A 19,168-nucleotide genomic window follows, 5' to 3' on the forward strand; every position below is an offset into this window, starting at 1 on the left:
TGGTGTGCCTCCATGAAATGTTTGAACGCAAATCACATTCGGTCGTGCTTATGCGGCGTGCATGAACACTCATTAGCTTTTGCTGATGGCTAGCCTGGATGCTTGCCGGCTTTCCTGTTGAGATTTTGGTGGAGCCGTAGGTTCTGGTTGTTCTGGGGATACTTTCAGGAATCTGACGTTCTTGACCTTCCTGACTTGGGAGCAGTGGCCATCTTATTGTCTCGTCAGCTTATTCTGCACACAAACACAATAGTTTATCCAACGGCACTACTGGTAGCTCGGTACATCGCTGAAGAACAAACCTTGCCTTAAGCTGGATATAACGTATGCAAACCATCTTGAAAACCACAAACTTACAAGCTGTGACGAATTCCTTGTCTTCGGCGGGGTGCTTTCCGAAACCATCGCGTTCAGGTCGCGAACGACGGCTCCAATTTTAGTTTGGCGGACGTAACGGGCATGATTACTGTCTAGGTCGTTTTGAGGTTATTTCCAAATCTGATACGTAAGAAAACAAGCAAAGAAAGCAATTTTTCCACAAAATTTCGCACTATTTTTATGTTACCTCATGCACATATATAGTTAAGCTAAACGAATGGACAGCTGTCATTTGCTTGTATTCCGTTGTGTCGCCAGACTAGGGACAACAACGACAGGTCCAATCCAGCCATGGACAAAAACACCCATGGTTTTCCTGAATTAAAGACCAGGCTCAGAACCGCCGGCGTTGGGTGATGCACCGTGCAACTAGAGGAATGACAAGTATACGAATTTACCAAGGTGCAACGTAACAGGGCGACACTCCCTGCAGGACGTACCCGTCCACCACACAAGGTTTTCACCCCACGTTCATGCTACCAGATCCGCGGGGTGACAAGCCAACAAGAAGTCATAATTGCGGTTTGTGTATTTGTAAATGACTCCAGCTACAGACATTTTATTTTGTATAGTGAAATGCTGGGCAAATGAAGCAGCTCAGTCATTTCGAGCAGGCAACCAGCAAACAGCTACTGAAGGAGGCAAGTCGCAAAAGCAAATCAAACGGCTGCTACCTTTTGGGTCATGGGAGTAGGGTGGAAATGTTCAGAGCCCGTGTACTATGGTTAAACAACGAGCAAGGATTGGTAAGAACCGCCACGTAAAGCAGAGACGCACAAGTGTTATATGTATGTATTTTATTCATTCATTCATTTCTTCATTCTGAACAGTGGGGCTTAATGTTGGATAAGGTTAGTCATATCTAGTCAAGGCAAAGAAGCAGGCATTAAGTAGAGCTGACAGAGTTATTCATGGATGAGGGTGGGCTTGAAAGATCTACGAATAAGTTGGCTAGCCACAGAAACTCACGGCCAGTGTTAGGGAAATATAACGAGGCCAATGCAGATGGACAGGAAGAAAACTACGACGACAGGTGCAAGACACTCTTCAACACAACTGCGCTTCAGGGAGCAGGTGCAGATGTAGTCCCTGGAGAGAAATGTCTGCGTAATAAATACATAAGATGGTGATTAATAGACAGCGACACTTGGGAGAGTGGTTGTCACAATTGTGGGTTTCCGTTAGGGGTATCAGGCTGGCGAATGTACATGCTAGGACCAAGTAACAGGACAGTCAGGGTGAGAGCGCAAATAAGAAGAGTCTAGGGCCTATTTCAATTAAACTGTCCAGTATAAGCTGTCATGCGGAAAGATGCTCGGCCCCCTCAAATGACAGGTAAGAATCGAAAGTCGTTTGAAAGTCTAAAAGAGGCTTCAGTAAGGATATGGGAGAGGGGCTTGTTTTATGCTTTAGGAGACAGGCAAAGGAGAGAGTTTTGTCTACAGACGGTTCAACGGGACAGCAACAGAAGGGAAAATCCAGAGTTGCGGGTATTTTGGAGAGAGCGCGAAAAAAATTCGGCGTGCCAGTCAGTTATGTAAGCCCGTCGGTAGATCGGGCGATGCAGAAGGCCTAGATTCAACCTAATGCGCTACAGCCATAGAGCATTCAGTGCAAGTGACAGACAGCAAAGACGATACAGAGGTGCATATGACGCCGGGAAAAATGACTTATTTGACGAGCGCTGAACATTTTCCATGGCAGTCCTGCATGCCTGCGGCTGCTGCGAGACGAATTCACTGCTGGATCAGACTGAATGTTAGCAACAATAGAAACAGTCACTAACTTTAGCATGCAGGATATCTTAATGTCATCGGCGAACAGCTGAAATTATCCATGGGCGATTGAACCACTGACATTATTATTGCACAGTAAGAGCAGTAGGGGGTCAAGCACGTGACTCTGAATAGCTCTAGTGGTGATGGGACGAGGTGATGAGAAGAGGTCTCCGATTTTGGTGACCCGGGTTATCCCAGTCAGGTAAGAAATGAATGACTTCAGCGCCGGGACACCTATTGTAATTTGTTGAGGAGCGCACTGTGAGGGCCTTGGTTGAACGCCTTGCGAATACCAAGATAGATAAGAATGATACATAGCCCGGCATCGTGGGCAGAATAAATATGATTAAAGAAAACAACCTTATCTGTCAGCCGATCACCGCACCGATTGTTAAAGTTCTTGGGGGTGAGTAGATTATCACTGACAGGAACTTTGATAAGGCGCTATAGGATACTGTCTAGCAAGCGGGTATGGTGGATGACTTATAGAGTGGCACAATAGTGGAGCGCTTCCGCCGAATTGGAACTGTGCTTCTGATAAGGGAGATAATGAATAAATTGGGGATGAAAGTGGGATGCCCGGGCAACTAGCTTCTAGGGTGAGCGAAGGGATACCAACAGTACTTGAGAACTAGGAGTCTCCAGGACGGACGGGTGAGGAGGTTAAGTCAGACAAGGTAACTGAGAGTGTGTAGAATGTGCGGTTTGTCTCGTCAACAGATCTGGTCACTTCGGAACCGGATGGAGAGCAATGGGTAGATAGGGGCAATGTGGAGGGAACCTAGCATCAAAATTCAGAGTATGACAACTCGATGAATTTGACAATTTCCTATTGCAGTCTGAACCTGTTAGCGGCTTCAAACCTTCAAGTAAGAGGACTGAGCGTTGATGATTCAAACAAGCCACATCTCTCGGTAGAAGCTTAATGCAGAAAACCACCGGGTTGTACTAACTTTGCGGTTCAGAAACAACATGGACCCCATCATCGCAATTTAATGCTGCCATTTATTTTGCTTCTGTGAGGGAGTTTGATTTGCATCATCTGTCTTCAATTGTCTACGTTGCAGTACATGCGTGTAATGCTTTGGATGGTGCCATTTCACTTCACAATTTAGAGTAACCAGTTTGGCCTCGTTAAGAATAATTATCGAGCCCGAGTTGATGGAATTCGGCTCCAACTAGTGGAATATGATATGCATTGACTGTGAGGTGTTTGCTTCGGAAGTATCTTTGTAACAGGCTACCGGTATCTTCGAGTGACGCGTAATACCAGAACCCTCGGGAGAGCAAAACGAAGTCGGGACTGGCCTTCCATATGGTGCCATTAATGCAACAAAAATTAACGAATTATACAAACCCCGACAGTAGACATTCGCTTAAACAAACGGTCCACTTGGACCACAAAAGTATAAACCAAGGGAGAAAACAGGCTCCCGCACGTACACAAAGTCGGCCACAAATGGCCGGATGACCTCAAGGTCAGATGAGTGAACTGGTAAGGACAGACAAACGCCAGCTCATATACACGCACCAAATACACACGCTCATAAACACGCACCACTAAAAGTGAAGCAGGGGTTACGAATGTGCACAGAATGAACGTGGGGAATTTCAAGTGTGAACGTAATGGACGATACACTGCCCACCAAATTCTCCCAGTTGATTCGGCGGTTGCCCCGGTTCTTGCACTGTACCCACCTACCTACACATCAACCACCAACTGGTCCGAGTCCACTCCTGCCACAAGTGCCGGCTTCAATAGAGTGCAAACCTAACCATATTTTCTCAGTAACCGTACCTTTCCAATATCCCTCCTGAGAACGCCACCCGCCGTTCAAACATGCAGGTTTCTTTCCAAGCCATTTGAGCTCACCCCGAGACCATCTACTGCCACTACAGGCCATTCTTCACGGAGCACACCGACACCAGAGGTTAGAGCCATTTTTCTCACCCTGCCTACTTTAATATATATATATATAACGTATTGACCAAGCTTTAACCTTCTGTACATTCACCCAACAGGAAAACCGGGCTATTAGTAGGCATACACCATCATTTCGTTCGAGTTTTTGGGCATGTACTATAAAGCTCCTTAACTCGGGCCGCTTCAATCGAGGCAATGGAGGCCAATTATTCTCTTGTTCGAGTAAAAGTCTTGGACCAGTTAACCATCCGCGCGGCGGAATGAAGTTGTACGTCGCTCGAGAAACAATGTCGATTAGGTTGCTCTCCGACTTTACTTGTCTCCATTGAGTGGGTGACCACGCATCACGAACAATTTTTAGGCTATTTACGACAAAGCTACAAAATCTAGAAGGTATGTTATGGACACTTTACCGAACTATCACGGAGTCTGTCCAAAACACAGTACACTTAGAGTAGCGCCTTTCACTTATTCCAATTAGATCTGCTACTTGGATTGCCAGACATGCAGCTGTAAACTCTAACCTTGGTATTGAAACGGGCTTAAGAGGGGCCATCCGCACCGCACTAGTACCCATTGTCAATAATGCTTTCTGGTCCTCTAAGGAGGAACTAGTATTGTAGACTGAAGTGTCCATGAATTCCGCATCGTGGAGTCACTACTGTGGTGACTGCGGATAGGATATGGCGCGATAAATAGATGTGCCATCGGCGGAGTTTGACCTAGGTACGTCCTATTTGACTCTGTAGTACTTTGTACTATGACAGCTTCAACCATTTAAGCACTGAAAGACTTCTTCTGACAATGCGAGAACCTGACAACCGCAATGGGACAAGTCAACTAATGTAAATGCGTGGTGGTCCGACCAAGCTCTCATAGTCCGTCCTCTCAGCTGCTCAAAGGTAACATGTGCGTGAAATTGACGCTCTGGAAACAATCCTACCCAATGGTGTCACCCGGCCTCCCAACCTTTTTCCTGCGGGGAAAGTTGGGTTGTGGCAAGCAAATGGTGTGGAAACGTCTACCTCCAGTCTATTCAATTTCCCCGTGATGTAAGCCAAAACCACAGCGATTTTAGCGGGTGTAGTGTTCTGGCTTCCCGATAAGTTACTTTACCAGGAGTGTGTGGCAAATAAATAAAAATAATAACGCTAGGTTTGGTATACAATAATAAAGAGGTCAGATGGAAAAGACTCACTAGTAATTGCTCTCTCTAAAATAGTTCGTCGTTGGCCCAGGTCAGCGAATAAACAATAATCCAACCATGGTGGTCCAGGGGTCTTCCTCTGAACGGTTCCCAAGTATAATAGATTCCGAAGATTTTCTGGACTGTTGTGCTACCAGAGTTAGCACGTGAGATTCGCGAATGACCGATGCAAGCGCGAGCAAAATCACGAGAGATATTCGAAGCACGTGACCACGTTTCTATTAATTGAAACTGCACAAGTGTGCGTTTTTGTAGTTTTCGTATTCAAACAAAAAACGATTATGCAACTGACGAAATACGTAGTGTTATAATGAAGGCAAAATAAAGGTACAACACACCACGCGGGTTCGCATTGGGTGGACCATCCCACGAGGATGTGGCATGGCCCGAATGGTTTTGTCCGCTAATTGTATGGCCGCTATCGAGACTGCGTCGTTTCTGGACATGCCTGTAATATGCTATCATTAGGTAGAACGCCTTTATATAATTTTTCACCGTTCGAATTGGATTTATTCTAATTTGTCCCTTTCGGACCCCCTTAGCTTCAAGTACAACGGTGCGTGAAGAAACACTTTGCGCATGTCTATGCTCAACGATACGTTTAATTGTTTAATTGATCAATTCACCCATTGCCCCGCTCTCCCCACCTGCTGTTGCGCTTGATCTTCACCCTTTGAGAACTGCATTGTTTTAATTTTCCACTTGTCATCGCCTTTTTAGGCACGTGTTTAAAGTTTTTAATGCATGTTGCAGTGCCCCTCACAGTTCCAGGTTATTAAACAGTGCATTCTCGATGTTCACGAAAATCAAATTAGTCGGATTGATGACGAATATGTGCACCTCAGGGAGCTGTGTGAAGCAGTTGAAAGGCTTTTTCACTTGGGATTTCGTGGGACGTTTCGTGTGCGCGACTATTGGCATTGGATGGTAGCGATTTCAAAAATGTGCTTGAAAGAACGGAAGTTTCTTCACCCATTATATACAGATGCCATTAATAAGGTACGTCGTCAACGGAGATGGATACATCGCTGTTATCACTGTGTTTCAAATCAGTTTCGAAACCCCAAACTCACCGGCGCCAATAGATCTAAACAAAAATGGCACAGTCGGTGGGAAATGGATTCTCCTTTTCAAAGCTAATCAAAAACCAGCCCACCGAACTATGGGTTCAATTTCCTCAGATGATCAGTTTCCTCCTGCCCCTACACCCATGTCATTTATTCTTCTGCTTCTCGTCGCGTTTGAGTGCCCATTGGAGACTAGGAGAGACTAGAAGACTAGTCGTATTCACCAATTTGCGTTACCTTTTCTGAGGTTTAAAAATCCATGCCTGGAAAACCCCTACGGGCAAAGTCCCATTCTATTTCTGTGAAGCCTGGCCTATCCTATCTAACGACCTTATCATCATCATCGCCATAATCTTAAAACCGCGTACTTGCCGTGAGGGCTTGTGGTTTCCACAGTTTCGTTCGCCAATGATTTGGGAGGCTGGAAATTGGACGCAGTAGCTGATGTAATCAATGCGTGGTTACAGGGTTGTCAATGGACTTCCTACTGGGCAGATTGGAAAGAGAGATGTACACTGAAGGTAGCAGCTCGGGTGCATTAGCGCCATCGAGGGCACGAATGGGGCGGACTTCTTCAGTTGGTTGACCACGGATGCCTGCGTAGAATAACAGGCTCTGGCTGGCTGCATTGCATAAGCAAAAAAATTTTTGCAGACCAATTCACCATTCTAGGTTCTGCTTTTCAGGTTGTGAAAGCGATATCAGACAGTCCCTACATGTCCCAACTGATTCATACGGTCAGCTTTTCGAATAGAGTTGGTTCCCCAATTCATCATCTGATTGCTTGCATTCACTCACTGAATCCATTCCAATCACCTGTCTCGACGTACTTTCTGGTGTTACTGTCCGACTGGCTGTAACTGTGTGCGTCAGTTGTTTATTTCTTTTAACTTGAAAGCCTACAATTTATTTTTCTGAACTCAACACCCCCTGTTGAATGGCTTAATCACGTGCGTCTTCGCGCGCTGCGCAAAAATCCATTGAACAAACGTTAGCAGATGCGCCTCCCTCCAAACACACCTGACAACGAGATCAATCGTAAGTCTTGTTTTACCGTCATTGACAAGGCCACAAGTCAGGTTAACCCCCTTTGCACCCACTAGGAAACGATCATCCTGGACTTTCGCCAGATGCGTCTGCCTTAGTTTTTGTTCACCCACTTTTACCCCATTCCTGATTCTCACGGAGTCTTAAACTGCCTGCCGAAGAATATAGCTGAAATATTTGCTTGGTATTTCTCCCCTAGTTCCACCGTATCTCTGTTACCTATTGCCCATCAATCTGTCCGTTTGTCCCCACCCGCCATTACCACTACGATATATCGCAAGTCTCTTTTCGTTGACACAGTGCTTCCTAGTTCGGATTGCATTCCAGCTCCGAGTAGGGGCTTCAGAAATAGCTTCTATCGTTCGTCACCTCCGGCTATGTGTATCTTAGTGTTGCTCCATTTTCTCGCCATTTTCTCTAAGATTAATCCTTCCTATCGAGTGGACCTGCTCTACGGATCTCAGTTCCACCCCGCCTTATACGATTGTTGTCATATTTATGGTTGGCCCCTCCCATTATTATCATCATTGACAGGAATACACCAGTGGTGCATACTGACTGTCATACAACCATAAGGGAATGAAGCCTTAGTAAATGTGAAAATATCAGGGGAGGACAGGTAATTGACACGAAGAAGTTCTCCGTCCTTAAGGAAAATGATCTAGGATGTGATGGCTGCACTTTTGGATGGTACTAATATAAGCATCAGTGCATCATGTTGAGTCAAAGAGCCATTAGCAAGATTGGCCCAACGTCTTTTGCGTACCGTATCCGAAGTAAATCCCACGCATAGAGATAGGCGATCTTTAGCTAAACAGTCCGGCCATGGAATGACAGCTTGTGGGCTACTGGAACCGGTTTCGTCCCACGTTGTGCAGTGTTTTCAGGCACGTGCAAGTGGGATCACCTGGGCTCTGTTTACAGAAGCTTGAAGATTCCACAACATTGACTGAGTGCAGTCACTCTCATTTCCTGTTGCCGCGTGGCCTGTCCACCACGAAACTTCCACGAACAACTGCTTGAGACGGAAGACACTTCTTTGTACATGTGGTGGTTGGATATACGTAATGCTTATCCAAAATCGACCTCTTTCTGGTGGACAATAGGGTTACAGGTCCCTAATAGACGGTGGATCCGAGCCGTAGTTTGCCGCTACTTAGCTAAACGTGATAAATAACGAGCGTTCAGCATTTCGAACAGTGAGATCTTTTTTATAGAACGCCCGGCAGGCGTCCAATCAAGCAATTAGGTAAATTTAAGACTATAACGACACCCGTGCAACTGGAATCAACCGAAGGATCAGTCCAAGTTCGTAGTCTCTATCGTCTAGATAGTGCGGATGCTGTAGCATCAACAACTACACCTGGGTCCTGTTTCCGAGTCTCAAAGACGCGGCGGACGTCAGTCGATAGCATATATCGCGCACATGTAGGAGCAACTTGTTGGCCGGTATGTCTAAAAATTCTCACATTAAGAAACAACGAAAACGGAAGAAAAAGAGGACAATAGAAGAAGAAGGGGCATAAAAAGCGGGCGCGGAAGATGTCATGCATTGTGCCAGTTTCTTGGGCACCTGGTATGTCAACAGTTTGTCGAGCCGGACGGAAGGAGAGTTGAGAGGTGAAGATGAAGAAGGATGGTAGGCATCAGAAATTGCGTTTTTTCGCTTATATGTCGTGTTGTCGTCAAGTGAGGGCCAATTTGGTACGAAGTTACATTTACATGTAAAGTTTAGGATTGTAAGCTGAGATTCGTCTGCATATTCCAGATCGACAAGGTTGCAAGGTTGCAACGGCGTTCAAATCTAGACAGAAGTACGATTAGAGTCCTCATCCAAAGCTTTTGGCTCAAAAGCCTGACCGCAAGACAGCGGTGGTCGCCATGAGACTACTCGAGCAGCCCAGAACACGTTACCACACTTGTCTCAACACCCAACCTGCAGGGCCAGGAGACCGTTTGTTGGACACATGTCTGCTGACCAACCTGTTTGGAGGGACTGAGGGTGTTGAAGGTGCATCCTTCAATACAGATCAACAGGTTGATGGTAGACAAGCCGTCGCATCTCGGTAAAATCCAGCCTCTTCGCGATGGCTTCTCCCATCCACCACTTGCGCAAGAATCAAGCTCAATGAAAAGTCGTGCCCTTCATTGCCTCTCCCACCGTGACCGATGCCTCATTCCTTTTCAACTATCAAGACAATCCTCCCTGTGTTCTATCACTATTACAAAGACGAGAGTTCTCAAGTCTCTGGTCCATTTCCCAGGTGACTCCTAAGTTGAATTGACATCTTCATTTCCAGCTACACTTACTGGATGCAAGTTCCTGGTTGCTACAAAACCCTTCTTATCTGTGTTTCCTTTCCAAAATGAGTGGATCTGAAGCACCTTCGTTCTTCTCCCACCTTCTTGCGTTTTAGGGCAACCAACGCTCACTTGTGGAAGTGTTTTCCTTTGATGGCTACCGTTGTTCCCCACTAGGCCTTCGAGCGTTTATTTCCGTGTATGACATTCATTCGGGCGCATGAAACGTTACTGGTGCACCAGTCAACATTTTTAACTTAATTCAGTTGTTTATTGGTGGTTCTTATATTTATTATCGTTGCCATTACTATTATCACTTACGTCAGGTTCAGCACAATTCAAGCGTAACTACAGCCCAGGGTCGCGGGCGTCTCATGATTCGTTTCTTGCTTCATCATAGTATGTTGGATTTTCCGGTGAAATTTATGCTGGCTCATCCTGACTACGCGACCAGTCTGTACGACTCGTCCTACTCTGCCTTGAGCAACGAAATATATGTGCAGATACTTCACTCACTGCTCACTGAACTGTGCCGTGTACCGTTTGATTTAAACTTGGAAAACGCCGAATTTTTAGATGAAACTTGGGAAATGCCTGTGTTCGAGCGGTATGAGCTTGTTCCTTGCAGGTTAGTGCCATGTTTGTCCGTGTTCAAATCATTCTACCTTGGTGCTAAGCCGTCAGTTTCTTTCATTTCTCACTGATGCCCAGGTGGCTGATGGCGTTTTGTTATCTATTTCCTTCGAAGAGTCGTATGTTTCCCCGTATCCTCATCGTTATAATCAGTTGCATCGTTCACTGAAGGAGTACTACAGATAATACAGGGTGTTGCGGATTTGGGATGGGATCCAATCGAGGAAAGAAGACCCTTTCTAAGCAGTGATTTTATTTTCGATGTGATCTAGCTCTAGGTCTGGGTCAGCGGAACACATGGTCCCTCTCTGACTTATCTTAAGGAATTATTGTATATTCAAGCAACAGTTTTCCTTAAGAATGGTTCACGTTCCTCAAGACCTCCATCCTTTGCGCTCCTCGCAGTAAACCAAAGCGTTTATATTACTTGCGTGTTTCAAGTTACATGATCGTAGGAAACCCAAATCACCTGTAGTTGGTGGTATTATTGTACTGTGTCACAGACAGTTTGTAGTCCAGCTTACCATGAGTTTTGCTATTTCTGAATTATCAATCTACTTTATTTATCTCTAGCATGAGAAAGTACTGACTGTTCGATCTATCGAGTCGCAGTTGAACAAGGCGTGGTTCTTGCGATGACGATCCAGTGTTGTGTTTCAGTGGCATAAGTTGTGGACAGCTTGTAGACCCAGACTTTATGGTCGACCACGAAGTTGAAACCGTTTTTTGCGGGATAGAAGCAGCTCTGGGAAGCAAGAATAAGTTCATACCATCGGTGTTGATATCGTCGGATCAGCCCTTTGGTTCGACGGATGACATAGCATTAGCGACAGACGCTTTTTTCAAAACATGGTCACGGGGGCGCTGCTATGGACCGATATTCTTATCCCACCATGCAGTGTTCCTTCCGATATTCTATGCACTGCGTAACCCTATATTAACCAATGGTGACGGAGTCCATTGAGTAGACACTGATGAGTCAGTCTGGACTCCAAGCTTGATTGATTTGGGCGTAGATTTTAGGGAAGTGTTGGTGTGAAAATTTTAATAAAGTGTAGAACGTGCATCCGTGACAGTAGACATGACCATAAACACTCTCAGTCAGAGTTTGAAGTTTTTTCCCATCCCAGGTATTCATTCTTACTCAACTAAGATTTTTCTTCGTTTCTTGATGGCAAAATCAACATCCTGTGACAGTGTGAAGAGATTCCTGTAAGTAAAGTCAATATATTCTGAAAAGTCGTTTCACCTTTAAGCGGTGCGCTCCTCGCGATGCTCAGAAAGTCTAGAACCCGTACTTCTCGGCTTTTAGTTGAGCACTTAACCGTGAGATTTGCACTACTGACAACTCCAAATGAGGCTGAAACAGTACTTCTCAGCTCTTCAGCGTAAATCAGTTTTACTTACGGGACAAGATCTGCATTGAGAGGATACCCAAATCTTGTACTACCAATAAAGTATAAAAATATCAGAGGCAAGAATAATCCACATGACAAGTGGACCTTCACTCACAGGACGAAGCCTCCACTGACGGTGTATTTTGTGGGCAGTTCCAACCATCGGTGAGGAGTTAATGTAAGCACGGGAGGGGCATGCTAGCGATTGTTCAACTTGACAGTGAAGGTTTTTGTCCCATGAATTACCGACAAGATCTACACTTTACCCGGTTTCTGACTGGCTTGTTCATATTTGCATTGTCTCAAGAGTAACTTCATACGTCATACTTCCCATTTTTACTTGAAATCAGCTATATTTTTAACTGAGAATCAAGTGACTAGATAATTGGAAGCAACCGTTACGGTTGCTTGATGCCCTCAAACCCGAGAGGCTGTTTTTTGTTTCCACACTTAAATTCGGTCAGTTTCCATATACTCAATGTTTGTTCAACCTCTAGATAATATAGTAATAATCGTCCAGCCGTAGTTCCCTTTTGTTGCCTGGCTGGCATGCCGCTAGGAGGAAGCACTACGGCTGGGATGCTGCCAGATTGTTTAAGTTTAAATTGGGGAAGTCAAGAGGCAGAGGTCGGGTTCGAACCACGGTCTCTCCGAGGAGTAAATTCGCTCTCTAACTACCGATCCATGTCGCCCTCTCTAAAGCTCACGTACTTATCTAGAGAGTACGCGGTAAACAGATCTCCCGTGATGTTTACAGTGGATCTTATTTGGCAACTCTTTTCAATGTCTAATTCACAGCAAATTGGGCACCCGCCTAGACTTCCTGGACGGACACGCTGTTGTGACGGACTTAGATCCGGACGGAGTTGCAGCTGAGGACAACAAGGTAAAAGTGGGCGATGTAGTTGTATCGAGGCAGGCAGAGGTCGGGTTCGAACCACGGTCTCTCCGAGGAGTAAATTCGCTCTCTAACTACCGATCCATGTCGCCCTCTCTAAAGCTCACGTACTTATCTAGAGAGTACGCGGCAAACAGATCTCCCGTGATGTTTACAGTGGATCTTATTTGGCAACTCTTTTCAATGTCTAATTCACAGCAAATTGGGCACCCGCCTAGACTTCCTGGACGGACACGCTGTTGTGACGGACTTAGATCCGGACGGAGTTGCAGCTGAGGACAACAAGGTAAAAGTGGGCGATGTAGTTGTATCAATGTATGGCAAAACTCTCCGAAACGGCTCAGCACTGATTACCACGCTCCGAAACCAAAATGAAGGCAAACCCGTTCCTATGGCCATAATCAAAAGCCAAATGCCGAATGGGAAAATTTTCCGGCCATTGGAATCTTTATTGAAACGATTTGGCTTTGAGTTTCTGATTCCGACAGTATCTACAACTCCGTCAGGTAAACCTTGGCAGGTCGTGCTCTATGTTATCCTATTTGTTTTACTAGTTACCGGATACCTGTGAGATTCGATACCCCTATGTCGTAAATGTTTCGAATATCGAGGTTGCTTAGTGTTCCGCTGCCGGACAAAATTCACAGGGGAAGGCCAACGGCCCTGTTTGGAGCCGTACAAACATCCCCATACAAATGTTTAGGCATAGGAGTACGATAACATGCCATGAATATTAGGTATAAACCATGCACTGGATTTCCGCAATGCACTCAGTCATGCCATGCCAAGGACAAGCCAATGTCCTGAACGTCTTGAACCGCAAAAGTTTACAGCCGATGATGAGGACGGCTCTTCGAAAAGAACCGGTTTCGTATCGAACAGTGTCACCTTTTCTAGCCACATTTGAGGTGTTCCAGCGTCCGCTATTATCAGTATGATAGAGTTGGTTGAATTTCGCTGGCAGCCCGTTACTATGTTCGCTGTGTTTGGGAATTACCCAGTAAACGTGAACTCTAAATTTAAAAGTTTTTCTTGTACACTGATTCATAAACGCAATGCATTTATAAATCGTTTGCTAATTAGATTGGTGCGGACGGTAGATTCAAGCAAGCTTCGAAGAAACAGCTTCTGAGGTCCTCTTCAGTAGCAGCCCTCACCGTTTATCGTATTCCTAGCTCTTCTTTGGTTGATATTTTTAAATCTACAGCCGTATGACATGTCAAGATACCATCAAACTTGATCCCTACCAGGTCGTCATTTTTCCGCATATTATTGTGTTATTATATTATTATTATGTTATTATTATAGTATGTTGCTGAAAGCTAAGAAGACGATTTTCACTAGCCAAGTTTTTGCGAGATTTTTATTATTCTGTGGCTAACGTGTGATTGAATCCTTAAGGGCTGAACAGTGACAATGGGCTTGCACGTAGAGAGAAGTACGAATCGAATACCATGACCCCTCGAACCTGACCTGCCTCATCCGTGTCCCTGAGGGATCGTTCGTATTTGACAGAAACGTCAAATTAACGCAGCTGAGCTGCATCTGATTGTTTTTGTCAGGGTACATGATAAATGAGCCTGTTTTGACGCGTATATTCCGCTGGTTGGGCCACGTACTCCACTGAGTTACGCATGGAGTGAAAAAAGCTCGAGGACTGCCAGATTACGCATCGGCAACGGAAGGTTGAGGCCCTCATCAGTTAACCAAGCCCTCTGGAAACTGCTATCTCGGTACTGGTACTCAGAGGTAGGACAGCCATGATTTATGACGCTTAGACACATGGTTCTATTGCGCAACTAATGATTTGCCTACGTCAAACTATTACCGTCAGTGCCAAGCTATCCCGAGATGCACATGATAAAAGATGAACAACTTGGTACCACGGAACTGGTCAGATCATGGACTGCAGCTTACCGCTGTCCTGGTTCCTAACCAGCGGGAACGCAGCGGGATTTGTAGCTAAAAAGTTAAACGGAGTGAAATAAAAAGAGGCTCGCTTACCAACTTGGTCTTCAACTTTGACAGTGTGAATCAGAGTGAATTTTTGAATTGGCGAATGCAATGGAATTCCTCTGGAGGTTCGACCATATGAAGGCAGCTCTTCCCAATCATTTCGGAGGATCTGGTGAATGTCAAACTTGTGAACCTTTGAGCTTAAGGTGTTAATCGTGAAGGTGTAATGTGGTCGGTACTGATAGCCTATGAACCACGCATTTCATCCTGATTGTAACTCATCGACCAGCTGTGACAGGACTGATCCCACGTCCATGTGGTTAACTGCAACGGCACGGTCCTGAGCTCGTGACTAGTAGCACTAGTCCATAATATAGACACGAACTGTACATATGAGGGATCGTTTTTGCCCACCAACTACGAGTTCTGTCTTGAAGGTGACTTCCCAAGTCGACTCTGAAGTGTCCTCCCAAACATCTCGGTCCAACTCAGTACACTGAAATTAACAACAACATTTAGTTACGCTTTGTGAGTAGTTGACAACATTATGATAACTCTATGGAGTTGATAGTGTAAAAGCAGATCTGATTCGCCGGAACCCTTTCGTTTCTTGGGAAAGGGCCCTACTTTGACCAGGAAGAAATTGTACCCATTATCTTTATGCGCTTTCTTCTAGATTCGTTATCATCGGAACCTGACTCGTTTTTCACTCGTGACTCGCCCGGTCGTCTTCTATACGTTGGACAGTGTGAAGTCGGTTCTAATGGAGGTGTAAGCATGATAAACAATGCGATACTCAGGGTTCTGATGAACCGAAGAAAAGACGATTGGCCGATTCCGGTACACATGGAGTTAGGTGAGTTATGCATTGTTTTGTATCTTCAGTACGCCTTTGCCCACGCCTTTTCGCCGATACGTGTTACTCGCTTGTCACATTCATATCAGGAAGTTAGCCTAGGTTCAACCTAATGGTTTTGATGCGCTCCACTTTCTTGTCTGGTTACAACAACCTCTCTCTTCTTTGCTAACGGATTTCCTCGGGGAGAGACGATCCGGTTCTACGAACATGTCACAGAGTTCCGTCGGAATTCGCCATAAATTGGCATTTGTTTAAGATATGTCTCCATTTTGTTGCATCGCCAGGTAGCAGAAAACTGTTAAATAGTACCTCTGTTATTGCGATCAGATTCTCATTCATTTAGCACACCGGGGATTTGTTATTTTGGAAGAGGGAGTTATTCCACTCAGACGTATAGCCATTGGACCGTCAACTATGCTAAGACACCGGACACCTGCTTTCGCCCTGTCACTTCAGTGGGAGCACCCCCGCCAGAAGGTAGTGAGTACGATGTCCCTAGCACAGACTACTAGCAGCAAATTTCGAAAACATTTCACTGAGACAGAAAGGACCATCTCCATCGTTTCTTAAAACCCTCGATCATACTAAGACGATTGGTTGCAATAAGGGCAGTCTGCAGGGCTCATTGATTCGTAATGAAAGTAATTTACTTTGAAATAGTCACCCGGATAATCTACCGTTGACAAAATACCGTCCGGGCAAGATGGCCCAAGTGGTTAGAGCGCGAATTTATTGACTGGAAGGTCCGTGGTTCGAACCAAACTTCTGCCTCTCGACAATCCCTGTCTAGGCCTGGATAACCTGACAGTATCTAAGCCCTCGTGCTTCCTTCTGGTGGCATGGCAGCTAGTCACCTAAAGGGTGCTACAGTTAAGCGTTTTTTTGTTTCTATTCCACAAACATGCATGGACGGTACTCTGCGTCATAGTAAAACGGACGTTGGAAAGTATCATAGTCAATGAGCACGGGTGAGATTCTCAGCAGTCTTGTGGATTCCATTTAGTCCCACAGATGCAGTACATCAGAACGCCGACCCACTGTATTCCTTTCAGAACTAACATCTGTGGGCTGGACGAAAATTGGCTGTGTTTGAGAAGAATCCACTGTAAAGAGGGACCCGCTACCTTCTTAAGTGACTAGCCCCAGAATAGATCACTCCTCAGCAGATGTCATTACAGTTTGGTTCTTTGAAGATTCTATTGAATTTTACTGCTCTGGAGAGGTCATCCATCAGCTCGTACTACAAGCCTATTCTCAAGACACACTCTGGTAATAGTTGCCCCGTAAGTGGACAGTAAATTTTGCTTCGCCTGTCTGACGTGCATTAAGTGTTTGGATGTTTCCGAAAGTTACGAGTTGTGTAGGCTATAAACATGGGTGTAAACTATATGAAATTTCACTTAATGGAGCTAGTATGTTATTGCTCAAGAGGAAAAATAACGACGAGTAAACCGTCCGAGAAGCCGTCACTTGAGGAGTCGGTCAACACGCAGTCACGTGATTTCGAATCCGCCATTGGAGGATGAGCGGTGCTATGCTAATCACGCTGTTGATCAGCCACTTGTTGTCGGACGGTTAAGTGTTCGTACTACTAAAAAATGAAAAGACAATCGTTCAGCTGGGACACCCTTTCGGTGCTTAGCTGCCATGTTACCAGAAGGAAGCATGAGGGCTGGGATACTGACAGGTTGCCCAAGCCTTAACAGGAGAAGCCAAGATGCAGAGATCGGGTTCGAACCACAGACCCTACGGTCAGTAAATTCGCGCTCCAATTACTAAGCCATTTCGCCCTTTCAAACTACTATCCGGGAGATGGTGGGTTCGAGACTCCCTGGAGTCCCGTGGGATATGCATTGCTGGTGGTTCCCAATAAGGATGGAACAGCTGTACAGTGATTTTCGACATCTCATCGTAGATTGGCTTCCTTTACAACACGATATCTCCTTTGAAGAAGCAACACATTTCATACTACCAACAGAATTCTCCCCACTCTGACACGAAGGTGCTTACAAGAGCTCTGTCAGCTCACTGCCATTTTGATCCCTTTCTGGACCCACAAGAAATACTTTCACCCGAATTTCCATCAATCTTGTTTCACACTTCAGTACCAGACATGATGTGTTGGGATAAACACTCATTTGCAAATTAAGTGTTAACGAGAGAGGTGGCTGAAGTTCGGTTTAATCCGTCGTACACTACACTGGGCTCAATTGAGTCTCTCGTTAACATCAACATAGTTTGTAAATGAGGTCTTTCTTGCCTCACAGGTTCATTTAGCGTTCAAATACGAGACAGAACTGATGGCAATTTCGGGGAGTTAGGCCTACCTGATGAGCTTCAAAAAGGGCGGAAGTGGTAGTGGTCTTTCGGAGGGTTTTCATCAATTTTACAGGAAAAATCTTTCAATGCTTCAAATCTCGTCTCAGATGAAACATGAGGCAGCCGCTGTGTAGCACATTCAAGCGGAAGATTCTGCCGGTATTCAGTTGAGTTTCCCATCAACACTACATTTAGCTTTCCTTTACTTCTTCAGGCGGCTGTGTTTGTGTTATGGAGATGACTGGTCATCGGCTGCACAATTTAACATGGCACTAGTCAATCTGTGAGCTGCCACACATTTAGTTTTATTGGATTTTTTTTCATTACTCATTCAAGTGGATCTCACCGAAAGCGATAACCCGTATTCGAAGACTGTGTTAGTCCACAATTGGTCGTGGGGGCAAAAACAAGTTTGTGGCACAGTAACGGAAGATTCAGTCTATACTGGCTAACCACATAACACAATCGCCCTGTAATTTCCATCGCGTGACCACTAAAGCGGTCTTACCGTAGGCAACCCGTATATCAAGTGCACGAGGAACCATACAAATATTTATAGTGGTGCATAATGGGTAGGTTGCCTTATTAATTGTAATGAGATAGTTTCATGTACTTCCGTATGGTTTGGACAACAAATCGTGTCCTCATATTGTGAGGTTCCATCCCACAGAGAAACTCCAGATGAAGCACATCGGGAACTGGCAGAAGGAAAAATCTGAGATTTTCGGAAGGGAGATGACACGAGAAGTGTACGTAGCTTTGCTCAGTGTTTTTTTACTCAACTTTACCATTGACAACTGTCGTTCATAGAACCGGTCACTGATTTTCAATGGGGGTCTGACGATCACAGAATAATGGTGTTGAATTCCGTCGGGCGTTTATTGTAAAAACGTGACCGAACTAGTCTGTTTACATCAGTCGGTTGAGCATTTTGGTACCCGGCAACACGTTCAGTATAAGTGTTTGAGACATCACTAATTCGGATCATTTAGCAGGCAAGATAGCAAGTGATATCCATTAGGTCAAGTCCATGACCCCGAAACAAGCAAACTTACACTGACGGACACATTTCGAACTGGGAACAAATGCGTCCTTTTGAACTTGGAAAGGTTGTTTTAGCTATTCAAGGAGACTGGCACAGGATAAAAACAGCAAGAACAATTCTTGAAATGTTATCTTCGTTTTTCACTCCCTACCTGTAAGAGAACCCGCTTCTGGGTGATCCCTTAGGTATATCTTTGTTGCTGAAAATCCGTCGACAACCCACGATCGGTTTTGCCCTTCTTGGGGCTCATCAGGTAGGCGCAGTCCCCGGGTTTCCGTCAACCTTATGTTCTACTTGAAACCAAATTGCACGAAATTAGCGAATATACACTCATTTGCAAACTGATTTGGTTTTTCGAG

At 45.1% G+C, this 19,168-nt stretch overlaps 1 protein-coding gene across 1 annotated transcript in view; it reads left to right on the forward strand.

The window, feature by feature from the left end:
* Positions 1-6,031: 6,031 nt before the first annotated feature.
* T265_03172 (hypothetical protein) overlaps positions 6,032-19,168 on the forward strand; it is a gene marked incomplete at both ends in the record, with an annotated part of 16,301 nt that continues 3,164 nt past the window's right edge. Inside the window, 4 exons of the mRNA XM_009167585.1 lie at positions 6,032-6,286; positions 10,029-10,330; positions 12,829-13,136; positions 15,263-15,442. Of these exons, the coding sequence (XP_009165849.1) occupies positions 6,032-6,286; positions 10,029-10,330; positions 12,829-13,136; positions 15,263-15,442 (1,045 nt within the window). The remainder of the gene's footprint in view (positions 6,287-10,028; positions 10,331-12,828; positions 13,137-15,262; positions 15,443-19,168) is intronic.

The sequence above is a fragment of the Opisthorchis viverrini genome, assembly GCF_000715545.1.
Source record: "Opisthorchis viverrini unplaced genomic scaffold opera_v5_43, whole genome shotgun sequence".
In the NCBI taxonomy this organism is placed as follows: domain Eukaryota; kingdom Metazoa; phylum Platyhelminthes; class Trematoda; order Opisthorchiida; family Opisthorchiidae; genus Opisthorchis; species Opisthorchis viverrini.